This window comes from Rhinolophus sinicus, chromosome 16 (genome assembly GCF_057876585.1).
Source record: "Rhinolophus sinicus isolate RSI-liver-muscle chromosome 16, RSI-T2T, whole genome shotgun sequence".
Taxonomy (NCBI): domain Eukaryota; kingdom Metazoa; phylum Chordata; class Mammalia; order Chiroptera; family Rhinolophidae; genus Rhinolophus; species Rhinolophus sinicus.
The window spans coordinates 2238954-2258915 of NC_142516.1; the positions used below are offsets into that span (position 1 = coordinate 2238954).

The window sequence follows — 19962 nt, forward strand, 5'->3', positions numbered from 1 at the left end:
CTCCCCATAAGCACAAACAAAGCACATAGCATCAGTCACCCCGTCACTCCTTTCCCACCGAGCGTCCACCCGCCCCCACCAGTCTCCAGGCCTTACCTAGCGGCCCCACACTCACACCTGCCACAGCTTCTTCCTGCCCCCCAGCCCCCCACACTGTGGCCTCCAGAGACCAGCAGCCCAGCCGCCCAGACCTCGGCCACCTCCGTGGTCTCTCTAGCAGCTTCCACAGGCTTCTGGGTGGGTGCGGGTTCCTTGTTGGGGTCGTCCGTGTCCTCGTAGTAGGGGTACTCGTAGTAATAGGTCTCGCCTTCCCCCTCTCCTTCTGGGTACTGGAAATAATCGGGCACGTGAGGAAGCAGGGACCCTACCGGAGACCAGCCTGCTTTCTTGTCCCGCTCCGGGCTCAGCCGGGGGCTATGGACACCAGGAAGCCATGCCCAGCTCTAGGCACGAATCCCCACAGAGCCCTGAAAGGGCTTCTTCCCCTTCCAGGTCCTTGGGAAGCTGAGCCAGCCCCACGAGAAGTCCAAGAGAGGAGATGGGGGACCCCAGGACCCCTTCAAAGAAACTTGAGCCCTAAGAGGTCCAGACGTTCTGACCCTTTAGAACCCGAGGGATGGACAACCAGACTGTGGCTCTACTGGCAATGCCACTGTCACTCAGGATCCCTCAAAGCACATGGGAGGGACTTGACAGAGACAGGGCAGCCCTCGTCCTCAGGACCATTTCCACACCAGGAACTGGGAGGGGCCGGCCAGGCGGCCTGGGCTGCAGGACTCAGCCGGGAGCACAGTCCAGGCTGTTCTTAGGTTGCTCAGACGTGCCGGGCCAGGGGACCCACAGGTCCCTGAGGGCCACCGGTCCTTCTCTGACTGGGAGGAGAGCTAAAGAGCAGCACCGAATACTTAGAAGAAGAGAGTCAAAACTGGTAGAGGGTTCTCACAGGAAGTGTGAAAAGGAATCGCAGAAAAAATTAACCCCGGCACTGCTGGGGTGTGAGGGCAGGTGCGTGACAAAGCCTGACGCACAGGCCACAGCAGGTCCCGGTGAGGGGGACGAAACGAAGGACAGGTTCCTGAAACACTCGGGCCGCCAAGGCTGCTCGTCAGAGGTGCTGTCACCCTGGCGGCCAGAGCACCCAAGCTTCTGCAGCAAACGGCCCTCCGCTCCCTTCTCCTTGGCCAGCTCCAGACAGCACCCCAGGGGACTTAGCCCATGAGGGCACCTGTGGCATCTCCACTCACAGACACGCCGTCCAGGTCATAAGCCAGAGGGTAAGAGCGACACCTCACCTTTGTCACCTAGAAACTTGTCTGACCCCAAAGGAAGGGTTCTTAAACGTCCTGCGGGACTCGCTCCACATTCTCTCCTGGTGGGTTTACTAACGAGGCCCCCGGCTTCTGTGCCCCTCACCCCACCCTACCTGCCTGACCCACCGCCCCCGCCACGAACCCAGCCAGAGCCGACTCACATATTCATCGGGGTTGGGGTCCTGAGACTGGGGGGTGTCGGGGACGGCAGTGTCACAGTCAGGACTGTAGTGTTCGCAGTGATCGTACGCTGCCCGGTGGTCCGCGACGAAGAGCAGCTGCTGAATGTCACCCTGGGAAAGGAAGAAAGCCCTTGAACAAGTGGCACACCAGGACTCATGTGGGGACACGGGAGCAGCCTGACGCCGGAAAGGAGCGTGTCCGCAGCCAGCTTTCCTCGCCAGAGCGGCTGCCTCCAAAACCCACTCAAGCCAGCTGGCCCACCCACCCGCCTAACCCATTATCCATCCATCCTTCCTTTCATAATCCATCCATCTTCCCTCTTCCCTTCCTCCGTCTCTCCTTTCCACCCACCCATCCATCTGTCCATCCATCCCTCCATCCATCTACCATCCACCATCCATCCATAATCCATCCATCTTCCTTCCTATCCATCCATCCACCCGTCCATCCATTCAATAGCAATTATTGAGCACCTACTAAGTGCTAGCCACTGCATCACACACAGGGGATACAGTCACGGCCCAGACAGAACCACTGCCCAGCAGTGCCCACTCTGCCTGACACCTTGGACTTCCCTTGTGCTCCATGGACAAGATCACACACACAACCAGTCTGTGTATTCACCAGGCTTTCATTGATGCCCCCATGAGTCTGGCCAGAGGCCCGGGGCAGCTCCTGCTCCTATGCCCTGCTCTGCTGTGGTCCAGCAAAAGGCATGCTCCACTCCTCAAGGGCAGAGCCAGGAGTGCAGGCAAGAGAACGCTGTGCCATGACTGTGACCCAGAGGCGTGGTGCCATCCTGCACATGTCGGAACCACAGGCCCAAGCAAGGAAGCCATGCCCTCCCTGCCTTTCATTTGGTGAAGCGGTGTGAACCCCTTCTCTGTGGCAGGGAGGCAGAGAGACACAGAAAGGGACCAGGTATGGCCTGCCATCACTTGACGTGTCACCCAGAGTCACTAAGTGTGAGTCCCCGGATGGCCTTCAGGGCTCCGAAGCAAGGTGCCCGTGATGTGCACAGCCCTGGGGACAGGGTCTATCACCCTCCCTGGCTTCCCAAAGGCTCTGGGGAAAACGGGCCCAGAGAGGAAGTGAAGTGGTGGTGACCCAGCAGGAGAACTAGGCGCCATCCTGGAGTCCAGAATAGGCCCACCCACTGACCCCCGAGGCGTGGTCCTAAACACATGCCCCCCACGCTCAGGTTTGCAACCCCTGAAGGAGGAGCGAGTTGCTCAGAGCCCCTCAGGCAGGCCCGTCTCCATGCAGACGGGGCTCAGGAAGCGTTCCTCCTGCTAAGGCCACCCCCACATGCGGCTCCGCCTCTGGCAGCCCACACAGACGGACCTCCTTCTGTCAGGGTCACTGGGCCAAGGCCCACCCAGCCCCTCTGCCATCCTGCCACGGGCCTCCTCCCTCTGGAGAAGGAAGGGGAAGCAGAGTGAGCGCCTGCTCTACCGCAGCCCAGGCCCCACCACAGCAATGGGGCTTCACAGCACACCTCAGCCACCCCCTCCTGCCCACACCTCGCCTGCCCGAGGTTTCACTCCCAGTGTCGTGCTGTCTGCAGCAGCTGGTAGAGCTGCCCGAGCTCTCGCGTCTTCTCCCTCCTGTTCTCTCCCTCTCCCCCGTCCCACTTCCCTCTCCTCCCCCCCCCCTTTTCTCTTTCAGCCCCCTCTCCTCCCTCTGGATGTCAGCGGCTCCTGGCCCACACTTTAAACTCTCCAGCAGAAGAGAACCATGTGACAGGAACAGTGAATCAAAACCACACGTTTTCATTAAGCAACAGGACTTCTAGTTCAAATTTCATCCGATTCAAATAAAATATTTTCTCCTTTCATGGGCAGCTTGACATCTGAGTATATGTTCTCCAAATGCAGTTACTGCAAGAAAGAGGTGACTTGGGGGCTTCAGGGGGCGGCCGTGACCGTTGGCACTTGGGGCGCCCTGGGCCGAGCAGCCGGCACACTGTATGGCAGCTCCCTGGGGAAGGGCCGGGACGGTCCCAGCCCTCTCCGCCCTCGCATCCCAGGGCTCGGGCTCAGCACCGGGCACCAGGCAGGGCCGAGTCCATGGCATGAATCTGTGAATGGGTGCGGGTGGGACGTGCTTCCCTCGCTCGCCTCAGACCCAAGCCCCCATGCGCGCTGACCTGGCCCTCGGCAGCCCCGGTCCCCTGCCTGCCCCAGGGCTGACTCCCCGAATGGCAGCACGCTGAGCCCGTGCTGAGCTGGGGGCTGGCCGCAAGGCGCTGGGAGCAGGAACCGGCTTCCTCCTGGCGCACGGCCTCCACTGCAAACACCTGCGCTGGTTCAAAATCATGTTTCCCACCAAATTCTTCAGTGGGATTTAACAAACATGCCTGTTTCTTCTGTGGGTGCATCTCTCCAGGGTCAGGGGTCTGGCCACCCCACCCCCACTGTGGAGAAGGGGGAACTGAGGCACAGGTGTTGGGGATGCACGAAGCTCTGGGCACCCAAAGGTGCAGTCAGGGCTGACGAGGGCCCGTACAGTCTTCACCCAACTCCCACCTTCCTCTTTGAGCCAAAGGCAGCCCCTTGGAGAATGCCCCTCCTGACGTCCCCAGGGAGATCTCAGAAACTCCTTCTAAAATGTCCAATCAGAGCCAACTAATTTCTCTCTGGAGCAAGGGGGCATGTACAAGACTGCCCAGCCCAGCCATCCACCAGCCCGGCGACATCCTCCGGGAGCCTCGGTGCCCCCATTCAGCCACAGGAAACCTCGGCCTCCCCTGCCCTCCTCCATGCTCGATCAGACCAGGCAGAGAAATCTGAGCAATACTGTGAAGCCAGAACTTTCATTGTTCAAGCTCCCTGCACTTAGACTTTTCAGGCTGGGGACGCTGAATACCTGTGTGTCCTTTGCAGAGATGGCGTCCCCACTGTGCTCTGTCTCCTCTCAGCCCAGGGCTCTCAGCAACCACCACCAATGACCTGGAGACAGCACAGCCTCGGCCGGCCCTCTCTGCTACATATTGCCTTTCTGGTCAATATTCTGGTCATATTGCCAACGATCACAGCTTTATGGGTGTTTTGAGAGCATTTTCATGATGCCTCCTGTGAAGCCAGCCCCCTCTCCTGGTGGAGCCGTTCACAGCGGCTGTTGGTGAGAGATGCCGGGGGCCTGGGAACAAGTCAGCAGGACTGCCCAAGGCTTAGGGGTGTCTGTGTCTTGGGGGGACAGGGCTGAAGGCTGGAGCCCAGGGCTGAGTCAGGACGCTCACCTGCGGCTATAAGGACCATACACAGTGAGCCCCTGGCCTTTTCGGAGCTGGACACCAGCTCTAGGAGGCTGGCCTTAGGTCAGAGTTGCTGGTGGGCAGGGCCCTGACCCTTCTGGAGGCACTGAGGACACCCTAGGACTTCTCAGCTCTGGGTGGCCTTTGGGGGGGGGGCGCCTGACGACCAGGAACCCTCTTGTAGCCGGGCCTTGACCTTGGACAAACCTGTTGCCCCTTCCCCTAGAGGCAGCCGAACAATCCCCACAGCCCATTTGTAGGGTCTAAGGTTGCTTGGTGTGTATGTGAGTGCATGTGTGCACCTGTGTGCTTCCTGCGTGTGTGCCTGTGTGCACACACGATGCAGAGGATGGCTTCTGTGTGACCGTCTGGCCTGGCTGACCCACATCTGAAGAAACAAAAAAGGAGCACCTGTCCTAAGGACCTGCAGGAGAAAGTGAAGGGACATTACCACCGCTGGCCAGCCCTGGCTGCTGACCTCGGAGGGCTCTGCTGTGACGCCAAGGGGCCTGGGATTGGGTCCCTCCCCACAGCAACAGCCCATCAGTCCTAGGGCTGCTGGCACACACTCTGACCCCACTTGCAGGCCTGACATGACGGCTTTCTGAGGTGCCCTGTCCCGTGCGGCCCCGGTCTTTCACATCCCCTGTCCATGTCGCATCTGGAAGAGAGTGACTTCTCAGACGAGCCCTCACCTGTCCTCGCGGCCTCTCCAGGATGGAGTGGCAGCCTCGTTTCTTCTCTTGTCCCACTTCACACAGCATGAACTAAGGCTCATGGAGAGGGCCCCTCTTGAAAGGGCACAGACCCCAGAGCTGCCTGGTCCCCTTGGAGTTCAAGTACTGTGCCCTGCACATATGATAACCCTCCCTACAGTGGCAGCTTGCCCAACAGTGGCTCAAATCACCTTCCCAGCGAAGCGGGTGCCTGCTACGTTCATTCCATCACTCGCTCTGATGATGACCACAGCTTTCTCCTTTTACGCCCCCTATTTCTGCTCCTGCCAGGTCAGGAGAGCTCTGCTGAGCTCCTAGAAGCTTCTGCCACAGTGCCTATTGTCATTGAAGCCACTCTGTTTCACTTTCCAGCCCGGGTCCGGCCGGCAATTAGCGGTAGGATAGGCCAGGCAGCCCAAGAGGCCATCAGCTGCTGGGACACAGCAGGACGCATGCTGTCCTTGGCCCTCGCTGAGCCGGGAACGTTTTGCTGAGGGAATCAGTTCTGCCTTTTCTGATAATGAGATTTTATCCAGCCAATGCGTCTGCTGTGAGTGGAGGAAATTGAAGAGTTTTTGTTGGAGAGCTTTACAACCTTGGGGACTGGAGATGGAAGGCGTCCAGTTTGCCCAAATGAGGGAGGCTCTCCCACGGGCACGTCCCAGGCTGGCGTGTTTGTGTTGTCGCCCCTTATCCCCTCTCGGTGCCATTCACTGCTGCCTTCCTCCTCTCAACAAAACCTGCTCTGCTGGGGGAGAGCAGCCTGGCGGCACCAGGGCCCCTCCTTGCCACCCCAAAAGGCCCCGCGGGGATCCGTGCGTGGCTTTTCCTGTGATTTTTGTAGCCTATTTTTAGCCAGAGCACTTCACACTCATAAAGGAGACACAGATAACTTGAGAAAACAAACTTTTTGTTGGAGGCTGTGGGAAGGATAGTTAGAAGCGTGCTGTTCACGGAACAAAACCAAGAGGAAGGCACCCACCTTCCTGCTGCCAGGGACTGGCCACAGGTTTGCACCATCTGCGCAAAAGGCAGCCCAGAATAAGTCGGCGTGGCCACCTGTGGCTTAGGGAGGGTGCAGGGCGCCCCAGCTGGGCTCTCACAGGACAGAGGGAGGAGGCCAGCAACCCTGGGTTCCCACCCCAACCCAATGAAACTTAGGTGTGTTCCCAAAGAGGCACTGCCACGGTTTCCTCCCTATTCAATGAGTGAGCTTGAGGCTGCTGGGAGGGGGGCGCCCGCCCGCCTCTGTGAACAGGAGCTGAAGCAGGGCTGCATTTCCCAACGAGCAACAGGGGGGCGGCACCCACGTGCAGATCACCCAGGACGTGTGAGGGCACACACCATCACTGTCCGCCCTGCAAAGCCTCCTTCCCAGAAAGCCTGGTGGATTCTGACAGACATGGTCAGTGCAATGGCCAGGAGACACCAGGCCCTCCTTCCACGAGCCAGTTCCTGAGGTCCTGGGAGATGTCACACATAAAAGGCCACCTGCTTCTCCTGTTCAGGCTCTTGTGACCCAAACAAATCCCATTTACAATCTGGTTGTAATATTTTTCATCCATGAGTCACACAATGGAAAAGCAAAGGCCCTGGCCAGAGGAGGTCTAGATCATTTTTTCCATGATTTTTGGAGAACCCGTGGAGTCTGAGAGTGAGACTAACACTATTTGGGCAAGTGCTAAAGAAATATCTCCCTGTGGTCATAAACCACTTCCTGCTGCAGCCCAGGTCCCGCTTCCCAGGTCCCTGTCTGACTTCCCCACTACACACCAGTCCCCTCCAGCCCCCATCCAATTCTCACCTGTGCCACTAGCCAGCTGCTGCTCCAGGGTGACTAGGGTTGGGTCTACTCACACCTGCACTGGTGCAGGCTGGGAAATGACACAGCTGAGTCTCCATCGGGCGCCAAGGGCACAGGGGCAGGGAGGGGGATGGTCAAATCCAGCCTCATTGGACCCTGAAGCTGGTTGCAGTGACAAAGGGGCCGACTTAGAGAACTCAGAGAGGGGACACTCCATTCTCAGACTGAGGGACAGGGCAGCCGAGCCAGTGTCAGGGGCCAGGCAGACGGGCCCACCTCCTCAAAAGCCTATGAGACTCTGTAAAGGGCATGGGTCTCACGTCATTCCCCTGTCGGCTGTGTGGCCCTGGACATTTAGATGACCAGCCAGCCCAGACACAAATGCCCACACTCGTTGCCTGGGCAGCATGTGAGTGAAGCAGCCCCATCCTGCTTCCCTCTGAACTTTCAGAGCAGCAAGCCTGTGGGGTCTGGGTTGACCATGAGCATGAGGAGATCATGGGAGGATGCACTTTGTGACAAGCTCCACAGAGGAAGGGGCACAGACTGGCATCACCATACAGAGGGGCGAGATGCTGACCAAAAGCGGCCTGGGTGCTGGATCCCTCCTCCGCCAGCAGTGGGGCCTCACTGGTTCTCTCCAGGCATGTGTTTGTTCATTGGTGAAAGAGGATAATAAGATCTGGCCACAGCAGTATCCTGAGGACTAAGTGTGATACTGTGTGCAGGATACACAGTGGGCCTGGGACAGTGAGGCCGAGATAAACAGAAATTGCCATCACCATCATCACCACCATCACCACCATCACCATCACCACAATCACCACCATCACCACCACCACCACCACCATCACCACCATCATCACCACCATCACCACCATCACCACCATCACCACCACCATCACCACCACCAGCGCCACCAGCGCCACCAGCGCCACTAGCGCCACCGTCGCCACCACCGCCACCACCGCCACCACCGCCACCACCACCATCACCACCACCACCACCACCACCACCACCACCACCATCACCACCATCACCACCGCCACCACCGCCACCACCACCACCACCACCACCACCACCACCACCACCACCACCATCACCACCACCACCACCACCACCACCATCACCACCATCACCACGACCCTGACAGAGGCTCACCAGCCTCTCCCACGTGAAGGCAGTCAGCTCTGATCACTCTTGCGCTCATTCAACCAGCATTTGTGGCACCTCTGTGATGAGCCTTATGGGCACACAGATGGATAAATCAATGTCCCAGACCTCAAGTCTCAAGCTTAGAGCTTCCTCAGGGGGCAGCCAAGGTGACTGAGTGACTCGCTCTGCCTGGGGAGGTCAAGAAAGGCATCTGGAGGGGGTGGCCTTGGAGCCCGGCCTTGGAGGCGGTGGATGCTACGTGTTCACATCCACATATGTTCCATTCATCGTCCTCGCTCTGTCACCGCCTCATCCTGTCCACTTGGATGCGATTCTCCACCCTCCGTCACCAACGCCCTCTCCACCCTGCCTTCCCCAGGCTCGGCTCCAACTCCAGGTGTGCACTTAGCCTCTGCTGGGCACAGCCCAGACCCTCAGTCCTGCTGCAGTCTGTTCTGAACGGGGTGCTGCAACACCGTGTCACACCCATGGTCGCTCACGGGCTTGACAGCCTCCAACCCCTACGTCCTTTCAGTAGGAAATGCTTCACCACCACATCGCATCGTGCTCTTATACAACGGATTGCTTCGAACCACGTGCAGAAACGCACATTTATCCTTACTGAATTTCATTTCCTTAGTTCCAGAACATGGTCTCAGCCTAAAGGACCTTGCAGAGTCTTCCTTCTGTCGACCAAGAGAGTAACTTGGCGTCATCCGTGACAGTCAGGCCGGACTCTGGATCTTTCTGCAAATCCACAGCCACAAGAAGCATTCTCACGCGCAGGCAGACCACGCACACCCCACTGTGGGGGCCGGGCAGAATGGGGGGCTGCTCCACACACTCTGTGCCAGCGTTCCCCAGTTCTAGCACACCATGCGTGACCCGTCCTCACTTCCAGCTTTGAGCTGAATGGTGAGGGACCAAAGCATCATTTGCAAGAAGACCATGTGGCATAACCAGCCAAGGTCCTGGGCTGTGCCCCAAAGCCAAGCCACCTCGACGTGAGAGGTACGGGGTGGGTCTGTGGCTGACTCATGGAGGCCATCTATACTTCCTAGTTATGGAGAAGTGGCGTCAAACACACAGCCTCCCAGCAGCATTATGAGAACCGAGGAAGGCTTGGAGAAGGCAGTGTGCGTGTGCTCAGGGGAAATGAATTCCGCTATGTAGGTTCCAGGGCTCCATGAGGGCCGAGGCATCTCAGTGTCCTCAAGTCCTGCTGCCCCCTGCTCACCCCCCGAGACCTTTCTGAAGAAGCTGCTGTGGACACAGACTGTACGGGCTGCAGTGGGACAGAAAGCACCTGGAGAGCCTGGACATCCCAGTGGAGATTAGGGAGGGCAGGGGTTCCGGGGTGAGAGGAAGAAACAGCAGGGCCTGGGTGGGTGGGGCAGGAAGCAGGACGGGTCACTTTGAATGGGGGCATTTACAGGCCTTGGAACCCTGGAAGGACTGAGAACAGGCGCCAAGCATCATCCTTGAGAGGGTGGTGGGCAGGCAGTGGCTCTGTAGGGCTGGAGTGTCACACGTCTACAGGGACAGCGATGGAAGCTGACTGCAGAGACCCGAAGCCCTTGTCCTTTCTTCTGAGAATCGGAATATCCTCCTGATCCAGGGAAAGGCTCTGACCTGGCACTTCCAAGCTGTGTGACCTGGGGCAGGTGGCTTTTACAATGTGTGTCTCCTGGGCAGCTGTGACGAATGATGGGGAGGAGGCCATACGGAAGTGCAGCCCCCACGCCATCTCAGACCTTGGGTTTTCTGAACAAGCAGTGGCCAGTGCCTGGGCTGCGTGGGGTGGAGAAGCTGCAGGCGCAGGCCCCCAAGTGCCCGTCCTTCCCAGCACTGAGAGCTTCCACACGAATCCAGGATGGCGTAGGCAGGAACACGAAACTAAGATGGATTTTCCACGTTCTCAGAGATCAAGACATAGAGCAGGACCAGCAAAGACCTTTAACCAAAGCGTGACTGTCACCTGGGCCCCTCCACCCGGGACGCAGGCTCTAGAGCGGGCACCCAACCAGTCTAGCAGGCTTTCTCTCACGGCCACCAAAGGGCTTCCAGGGCATTCACCCAGCCAACAGCCAGCCCCCTCCCTGCCCCACTGTGTGTCCCCCCTCAGAGGGGTCTCACTGCACCCACACTCTCACACCTTCAACCCACCAACAAGTCACTCTGCAGGTGGATGAATTCCAGCTCCCACGGGAGCGGCTTGCAGACCTTTCTGAATCTCCCATCTCTGGACACGGATGGCAGAAATGACAGTGACACTAATCATTATCGTCATTATAACTCTACCACGGTGTGGTCAGCAGAGCCTAAGCGTTCACGGCAACCGTGTGCCGCACCCAGGGGCCCTCAGACAACATCACCAAATACAGGGACGCCCGGTGCGGGCTTGCTGGCTGCTGCCCCGAGCTGAGGGCTTTGTCAGGCAGGCATCGCCTTTCGTCCTCACCACAAGTCTAGCAGCCCCATTTTCTGGATCAGGAAACTGAGGCCCAGCCTTGCCCAAGGAGGGGCCAGGGCTCAGCCACAGCTCCCCAGCACCCCCTGGTGGCTGGCCATGAAAAAGAAGCCCCGAGCATGAGGTGGGACCCCCTGGCCCTCCAGCTGCCCACACCAGCAGCTCTCAGTTTCAGGCGGGTGGGCCTCCCCTCGTCCTCTGCCCCCCAGCCCTGTCACTGCGGCCGAGACTGCAGGAGCAGCATCTAGAAGCTCAGACACAGTATCCCGCTCCTCCAGGAAAGCCGCGCACCCTCCTGCCCTCCTGACGTGACCCCATCTGTCCCCCTGGAGCCTCTGTAGCGCTGCGGTTCCTGGAGCCCTGGGCGCTGATCTTCCCAGGGGACCACAGATCAGAAAGTCCACTGTAAGCCACGTGTTATCGCTCCACAAGGCTGGGCCTGCAGCACTGTGTCACCCGTCTGGGCTGGCACACTGGCCTCTGCTCCCAGTCTCCACGGAGCAAGCCTGAAGCCTTCTGCAGCCAGGTCACAGGTGTCAGGGCCCCCGGCACGGGCAGAAGCAGGCCTTCCTGACTCTGTGGGGTCTCTCTGGACCCCTCCTCACTGGGCCCTCGGTAGATGCTGCCCTCCCGGCCGCTTGGATCTCACGGTCACGAGCACCCAGCACAACCCAGGCCAGCGAGGGGCTCGTCCTCAGAGCTCGACACCCACCCCTGGAAACCCGACACCCAAGGCATCATTCCAGATGAAGGCTGCTGGGCACGGACACCAACATGAGCCCCTGCTATGTCACCGAGCTCCCGCCTGCAGGCCGCCTGCCAGCTGCACCAGGCAGGAGTCCAGGCCCACACTCGCTCACTGCCCAGCCCTTCCTGTACCTGAACCAGAGGCAAAACGCACCTCAAACTCCCGGCTCACTGTCTGCACTGGCCAGTCAGCCACCCGTCCGAGCCGGGAGACACGCACAGGGCTGCCCAACCATCCTCTCCCCCTCCTCAGCGACACAACCCAGCAGCCTGAGAAAGCCGCCATTTGAAACCAACAAAACACTCACACCTAGAGACATGCTTTTCATTAACCACACACGCCCTGCAGGAATTAATGGGAGACAATCCCTCCCCACACTGCTTGTAGCAAAAGGGTTGGATAGTGACCCCAAAAGAAAGGTCCAGGCCCTCACCCCCTCACTTAGAAACAGGGTGTGTGCAGACGTCACTAAGGTAAGGGTCTGGAGATGAGCTCACCTGGATTAGGGCGGCCCACACCCAGTGATAAGTGACCTGATAAGACCCACAGAGCAGAGAAGCAGGGACGAGAGGAAAAGCCACGTGGAGACGGAGCAGTGACCGGAGTGACGTGGCCACAGCTCAGGACTACCTGGGGCCCCAGGAGCCGGCAGAGGCGGGAAGGTCCCTCCCCGGAGCCTCTGGAGGGAGCACAGCCCTACGACACCTGGATTTAGGATTTCAGCCTCCAGAACCGGGAGGGAATAATTGTCTGCCTTTTTAGCCACCAAATTACAGACATTTATTAGAAGAGCTGCAGGAAACTCATGGAGACTGCAACATCCCTGCCCTGCCCAGGAACTAGGGAAAGTCGCTGCAAAGTGGGTGAGCTGAGACCCAGCCTGACCTGGCAGGGCGGCACTCCGGGGAAAGCCCACATGGATACCAAGGAAACATCAGGGACTGGGGTGGACATAGGGCTTGGAACAGAGTGGGAAGGGCCAGGCCCTTCCAGGTGCATTGCACCTGCAGCTGGGCCTGGCCACGCCCACTGCCCTCTACCAGGCCCTGCCCAGGAAGTGCTGTGTACAGTGGGGAAGCCTGGGTGTGAGCTGTCCCTCCCCCAAGGCTGGACCGCGGGCCCATGATTGAACCCCGGGAGCTTCCATGTCCTCATCTAAAGTCAGGGCACGTGGGGCTAGACTGGTGACAGCAGGCCATGCAGACACTGTCGCTCTGCTGCCTTGCGTGCCAGGGTCTCCCCTGGGAGTTACGGGGACTGTACACGTGGCCACACCGGCCCGGGCAGGGCAGGGACGTGGGCCCTGCGCTCAGAATGGCCAGCACAGCTGCCCCACGCAGCCCTGGCAGAGGCAGCCCTTGAGCTGCCAGTTCCAGCAGGAGCCGGGCAGTGAGGAGACCCGGGGCAGCGAGGCCCTGCGGCCAGGGCCGACAGCGGGCTCTGGCTCACCACGCCAGGGGGCCTGTGTTTGCAGCAGGGGACTGACCCTCTGGACCACACGCTACGTGGAGTCGTGGTGCCGCCTGCCCGCCCAGCAGAGCCTGGCGCCTCCTGATCCCAGCGTGGGTCCAACTGGCAGCACCAACTACAGAAACACCAGTGGACCTAGGGAAAGCCCCTGACCTGTGGATGCTGTCCCCAAGTGGGGGTGGGGGACACAGACAGCCCAGCAGAGCCCACAGCGCTGCCCCGACAGCAGATTCTCTTGCCACCATCCCACCTTGTGCCTGAACATGAGGGTGGATGCAGAGCTGGCCGGCCAGCCGCACGATGGGCCCCTTGGGCTGCCTTCACGCCAGGCCGCATCTGTGGCTCCTCTGGACAGAGAACTTCGGGTCAAACTGACAGCCGTGGGGAGACCGAGGCTGACAGGCCCGGTGTGGGTACAGTGCGGGTGGAGTGTTTCGGGTCCAGCACAGCCATGGTGCACCCCAGCCACAGAAAGCGTTTCCTCCAGCACATGGTCCGGGACATGGGACCCCTGTACTGGCACCCAGGTCTGGGCTCCCAGTCACGCCCAACGTGCTCCACACTTGCTTGGCCCTTGGACTCCGGCGTTTCCTCGGTTCCAACACCATCCCCCACCCCACCCCCTGTGCCCAATTATGCATCTGTCAGCTCTGAAGCTCACCAGACAGCAGTTTCCTGAGCCCCCCTTCTTTGTGCCCAGCACTGGCTTCCCTGGGAGGTGCTTGGCAAGTAGTGGGTGTCAGGATGTGTCCTGGGGGGTCAGAGGGCTCAGTGGTCACAGCCTGAACAGTGAGAGAGGAGACATGGACCAGGTCTCGGGCCAAGCACACTGCTCTCTTGCCTCGAGAGCCTGACGCCAGTCACCATTCACATGAGCGAGGAACCCCAGGCTGCCTCCGTGATTGCTACCGCGTTTCCCTGAAAATAAGACCGAGCCAGACAATCAGCTGTAATGCGTCTTTTGGAGCAAAAACTAATATAAGACCCAGTCTTATTTTACGATAAGACCAGCTGTAATATAATATAATATAATATAATATAATATAATATAATATAATATAATATAATATAATATAATATAATATAATATAGAGTCTTATATTAATCTTTGCTCCAAAAGATGCATTAGAGCTGATTGTCCAGCTAGGTCTTATTTTCAGACAAACAGGGTAAGACAGCGCCTCTTTGGCAGAGGCCCTATTCCTGCCCCGGGAAATTCCAGGAAAGAACGTGAAGGTGGAGAAGCCAGGCTCCTGGCTAAAGGGAGTTGGGCATTGGGTCTTTCCAAGCAGCTGAAAGGAGGGCAGATGGACAGAGGGACATTCCTCGGGTGCACGGCCGTCTCTTCCTACCGACACTGGGCACATCTGCAGAGCACGGCCCAGTTTACAGTCTGTTTGGTCTTGTTGCCCCTTGAAACACTCAACAGCTTTGAAGCAGACTTGGCTCTTGGCCCAGAACTCGCTGGCTCCCTGTCCTGAGGTGGCCTCCTCTTCCACACCCCCTCCCATCGTGGCTCAGCCCAGAGGAGGGTCCTTCCACCGCAGAGCCCCGACCGAGCCGCAGGCCCTGTCCTGCGTCCCAGTCCCACCTCTCTAGGCCCCTCCAGCTAGAATGCTGGCCAGCTTCAGGTCCCCAGATGAGCCGAGGGATAGGGAGGGGTGTGCAGACTCTCCTGATCGGCCCCTTGTGTCACAGCCGGGCAGGGGGAGGGTGCTCAGCGGGGAGGTCAGTGACCACGTGGGGAAGACCAGCTCTGGCAGCCACTGCCCCTGCGCACGGCTTGTGCTGGCTCTTCCTTGCAGCTTCCCGGGCTTCACAAACTCCACGGGCCAGGGGACTCCGAAGTCCTTGGGGCGTGTACAGGGCCATGGAAACAAAGCAGCCGCCCAGGATCTGCCCTGGCTGGGGAAGGTCATGACCTGGTTTCTGCGGTCCTGGTTCCCTCGGTCAGGTGGACAGAGACGCAGGGACCGCGGGAACCATTGCACCCACACTCCATCATGACATCAGAAGGGACCATTGGCTCTCGGCAACAGCCAATCTGGGCACCAAGCCCGCTCCACTGCAGTTCTGCTGGGTGACCTTCAGCAGATTACTCAGTCTCTCTGGTGGTGGCTTGCCAGGCATGGGGACGGTTGGCGGGAGGGCAGAGCACACAGGTGGCACGTGGTCACGGGACCCGTTGGTCAGTGCTGGCCCTGACCAGCCTCCCGCCTAGCTCTGCCACTGAAGACCAACAACCACTGCCCGCTCCTGCCATATGTTCACGCTCTCCCTGGCAGCCATGCCTGTGTTTCCAACAACACAAAACTGTTCCTAAGCCCTAGATGAAAACAAGACTTCTCCACCAGTGAGACCCGCAGGAACTCTGCATCTGGGTCTGAAGAATAGCTCCCGACCTCCCCCCACAGTGGGCCCTCGGCCTGCCCAGCACTACTCCCCATCAGGGGTGGGAGCGATGCCCTGGGACCCCTGGCTGCTCACTGGACCCAGGGCACAGCCACATTCCAGAAGGGAACAGGACACGGGACATACAACTTCCCAGGAACATCACGGTGGTGGGTTTGGAAGGGACTGGAACATCCAATGTCCCCCACACCACAGGGTGGCCCCATCAGAGCCAGGCTCACACCAGGGCTGGGAGACTAAGGGAACGGGGGCTGCCAATGCCCACTTCGGTCACACAACCAGGGAGGCCCGGGGGCATGGTGCCATCGGGTAAAACTGGGCCCTGCACTGCGGGGGAAGCGTCTATATTGGCTTTCAGTCTCCATACCCAGCTCTCTCTCTCAACAGTGCTTCACTGCGGACAAAGAGAGCCTCTGTGGGGCCACACGCACCCCGGGAAAACCCCAGTGCCCCCAACACACTCTACAGTTTGGCAAATCCTGCCTGGAAACAGAGTTGAACACAAAACTCAGCGTGTGGTGCCAAGGTGACTTGGCCCTCCACCAAAGTTCCCAGCATCCCCTGCTGGAGCTGCAGGACAAATTGGCTCTTAATGAGAGGAAGTCATCCTTCCAGGGGAAGAATGTGGCCACTGGAGAAACAGTTTTCAACGGTGCTGGCCCCTCCTTTTAAAGAGCCTTCTCTAGAAGCCAAGTGGTTAAAATGTGAAGTATCATTACTTGGGATCTGCTGGAAGGTAAGGCGTTAAATCACTTTTATTTCAAAGCAAGTAAAAATTCTGTCTCACTCGCCAAGACATGAAGGGTGGCGGGGAATACGAGGCCAACCCACCCCACTTATCACTGCCCCATGAAGGAAAAAAGAAAAAGAGAAAAAGACGCTCGGGGGTCAGTGGAGGCATCTCCACCTCCCACTGGTCATTAGAAAACACAGGTGGCATTTTCCACCGTGAACAGGTTTCACAGCGTCGGCAGCTAGGGAAACACCCCCTTCGGAACACGAACAACTTGTGGTCAATGAAACCCCTCCTTCCTGGCAGCCACACTCCCTCAAATCCAATGCTACGACCGGAAGAAGGTCCCTCCAGAATTGCAAACAAATTCCTGACCTGCTCTCTCTGTCAAAAGCCTGCCTGCCTTCAGCTGCACAGTGAGACCTGCCCTGTCTATTGGAGAGACAAGCAGAGAAGGGAAACGGGCTGTCGAGATCTATTTCTTCTACAAAATTATAAATTGTTTCCATCCTGTAATAAGACCAGTAGGGACCAATTATGGAATGCTGGCTGTGGGCCACACACACACACACACACATACACACACACACACACCATGAAGTAGGCGCTGTTATTGTCCCCATTTGACAGATGGGGACACTGAGGCTCAGACAGGCTGGGCAGCTCACCCATAACCTCACGGCTGGTAAACGGTGGCACTGGGACTCCGGCCCAGCCCTGCCCTCCCTACAGCAGTAGATTCTGAATACATTTGTGCTCATGGCAAAACAGCATTTCTGGCTCAGTTAGGGGTCCTAATATTTTTAGGATCCTAATTTTTTTCAGAGAGACAAAGCTTTTTCCTGAATCTTTCCTACAAAAGGCACACTGTGAGCACACAAAAGATACTAGCAATTACAAACCATTGGCACAACACAGAAAAGCTCCTGCGTGATAAATTAATCCGCACCCACCTTGTGCGGCGGCCTCAGCACACTCCGCACACCTTCCCACCTCCTGATTCAGAACTTCCACCAACAGCAACTTGGGTGGTGGCAAGTGACCTGGCTCCTGAAGCAGGGACACAAGCCGAGCGCTTCACAGGTGTGCCCAGGTTAGCTCCCAAATATCCCCGAGGCGCCATTACTGGTCCCACGCTTTACAAATGCGAGACCTAAAGCTCAGCAGCGTCACCTGCTACACCTGGATCCTCCCACCAGCAAGAGGTCTACACCAGCCAACACTCCACCCACATCTGTGTGACCCCCAAGCTCCCAGGGGAGCCCTGGAGCTACCTCCTGCCTGGCTAAGCACGGCCCCGGCCTCCCCCAGTTCATCCTGGATCCCTGGGCAAGTCTGGCTGGAAGCATGCTCAGACGGTGTGTCTCCAGAAGTTGCAAAAGTTGGCACTGCCAGTTGGATCCGGGCGCCAGCCCACCCTGCTGTCCCGAAGGCTCAGCTGTCCTGGGAACCTGCCCGCACATGGGCTGCCAGTCTTGGCAGGAGCTACAGACCCCCCTTCACACACCGGCTCCCCAGCTCTCCCCTGCATCCACACAGGAGGCTGCCCCGGTCTGCCCTTGGCTGTCCACACTGGACCACATTTCTACCTGCTCCAATACCGAGAACAGCCCTTCCTCTGAGGAAGGCAATGTGGGTGCAGCTCGCATCCACCCTCATGGGCTCTGTGCCCCTAGGAAGCAGCTGTGTTTGTGAGTCCCTTTTCCAGCTGGAACAGCTGAGGCTCGCCATGTGACAAGGACTTGCCTGAGGCCCCACCCCCGCCCCGAGGCCAGCGTGAGCCTGAACTTGTGTTTCAGCTATGCCCCATGCCCCCAGCATGACTTATAGAAAGAGGGGACTTCAGGAATTTATTCTTCTCACAAGCGCAAAGGTGCAGGGCCAGTGGGTTCGATAGCCCTCCCCACTAGTAGCTGTCATCACTGTGAGAAATGGCCGTGAGCATGCGTTCCCTCTCCCTCTGGTGCCGCAGGCAGGGCCCCAGGACCAAGTCAATGCCTGTCCAGCTCAGGGGCCTCCATTCACTGAGTAGACGCAAGCACCCAGGGGCCCCACCTCAGGTGTGAGCACTGGCGAGGTGGGGACTAGACAGGCCCAGGATGGGCCATGTGAACACGGCCACGTGTGTGAACATGGCCAGGGGCTCACACAGGCTCTCGGGGACACCGGGAGGAAATGCTGTCTGTCCTGGTCTCTGCCTCTGGGAGACTCCCAGGACGGAGGCGGGGCCTAGGAATCTGAACGCCTACGGGTCGCCAGGAGGTTCCAAGGCACTGAGTACTTGCAGTCGTCACCTACTTGTGGACACAGTTCTCCAGCATCATCTTATGCTGAACCCCAATGTGTGAAGGGGAGAAACACAGACTCCACAGGTTGAAGTGCAGGCTCCCAGGGCCCACTCTGCCCAGCTCCTGAGGCACTGCCCAGGAAAGCTGGGCTCCAGGCTCGACACAGTGGGCACCACCGACTTAGAACACCTCTACATTGTGGAGGCATGCGCCTTCCTGAGGCTCCCACTGGCTGGCCGAGCTCTGCCCTCCATGTCCACCCAGAAGGCAGCTGTCCCTTATCCTAGCACGGCCCTCGGATGTCAGAAGGCAGGAGTCGGCATGTTTCCACCAGCCTCAGGTCACAGCTCCCCAAAGCCCCATGTCCCTCCCAAGTTGCCACGGGAGACACGGATACTGGGCCCTTGGACAAGGGCGGCCACTGCTGTCTTCACGTGGCCTCTGCAGCCCCACAGGCCACAAGCACCCCTTGGGACAGCCTCGGAGGCTCCGTCTGGGCAGTGCCTGCCCCCGTGTTGGCCCCCGTGTTGCGTGGGGTGTGCTGCCTTTCCTGCTCACCTCAAACACTTCTTCGTCCAGAATCCGGGTACCAAACACAATGATGCCGTTGACATCTATAATGGGGTGGTCACTGCGGTCCAGGAACTTAGTGACCTTCTTTTTACAGTCCAGGATCAAGGTGACATTTTTCTTGTGGACGCTGAGTGCAATTCTGTGCCACCTGCAAAGAAACAGACAACGCGGTGGGTGACGGGCAGCTCGGTCGCCAGTTCAGGTGACTCTGCTGCAAACTGCTGGAAATCCAAGGAAGAAGCCTGCCTCCTGCACCAGCGTCATGGGCTGAGCCCTCTGGAGCCGGGCCGCTGCAGTCAGGACACATGTGGGCACAGATGCCAGCCACACCATGGCCATCGTGAGGCACATCCCACCTCTGGAAGCCTCAGATTTCTCGTCTCTCAGACGAGGTCCGCTGTCTAACCCACAAGCTCCTGGGGAAGCCCCAAGCACAGGCTCTGAACCATGAGGGCTCGCGGGGTCTAGTGCAGGGAGACATGTGGTACTGCCTTGTGTGGACCGCATGCACCCCCGTGGCAAACCGCAGGCTGCTGGAGAACACCGAGTTTGATGGGGAATGGTGAAACTGAGGGATCTCCAGAAAACTCTCAGTGAGAAATACGGCGGGGAGGGGGGAGGACGGGGGGGCTGGGTCACGGCCTGAAGGTCTTCATCGCACGTGGCCTCACACGTGTCAGCCAGCAAAGTACCAGGGTTTAGGTACACACCCAACACAGTTCTGGGAAGGCCTGCTTTCTTTTGAATCATTCATTCCCACATCTCATGTGACTGTGGCCATCAGGACTCCTTAGATCCTGTCTGAATCAAGTAGGGTACAACCACACGACCTCCCGGGTCCCTT

At 58.6% G+C, this 19962-nt stretch overlaps 1 protein-coding gene across 2 annotated transcripts in view; it reads right to left on the bottom strand.

Moving 5' to 3' along the window:
* The window catches only part of COL5A1 (collagen type V alpha 1 chain), a 148719-nt gene that overhangs the window by 86354 nt on the left and 42403 nt on the right, over positions 1-19962 (bottom strand). For both annotated transcript variants that reach the window (XM_019718217.3, XM_019718216.3), the window contains exons 4-6: positions 19104-19266; positions 1472-1603; positions 192-329 (exon numbers count right to left, since the gene is read on the bottom strand). In XM_019718217.3, coding sequence (XP_019573776.2) covers positions 192-329; positions 1472-1603; positions 19104-19266 — 433 coding nt within the window. The remainder of the gene's footprint in view (positions 1-191; positions 330-1471; positions 1604-19103; positions 19267-19962) is intronic.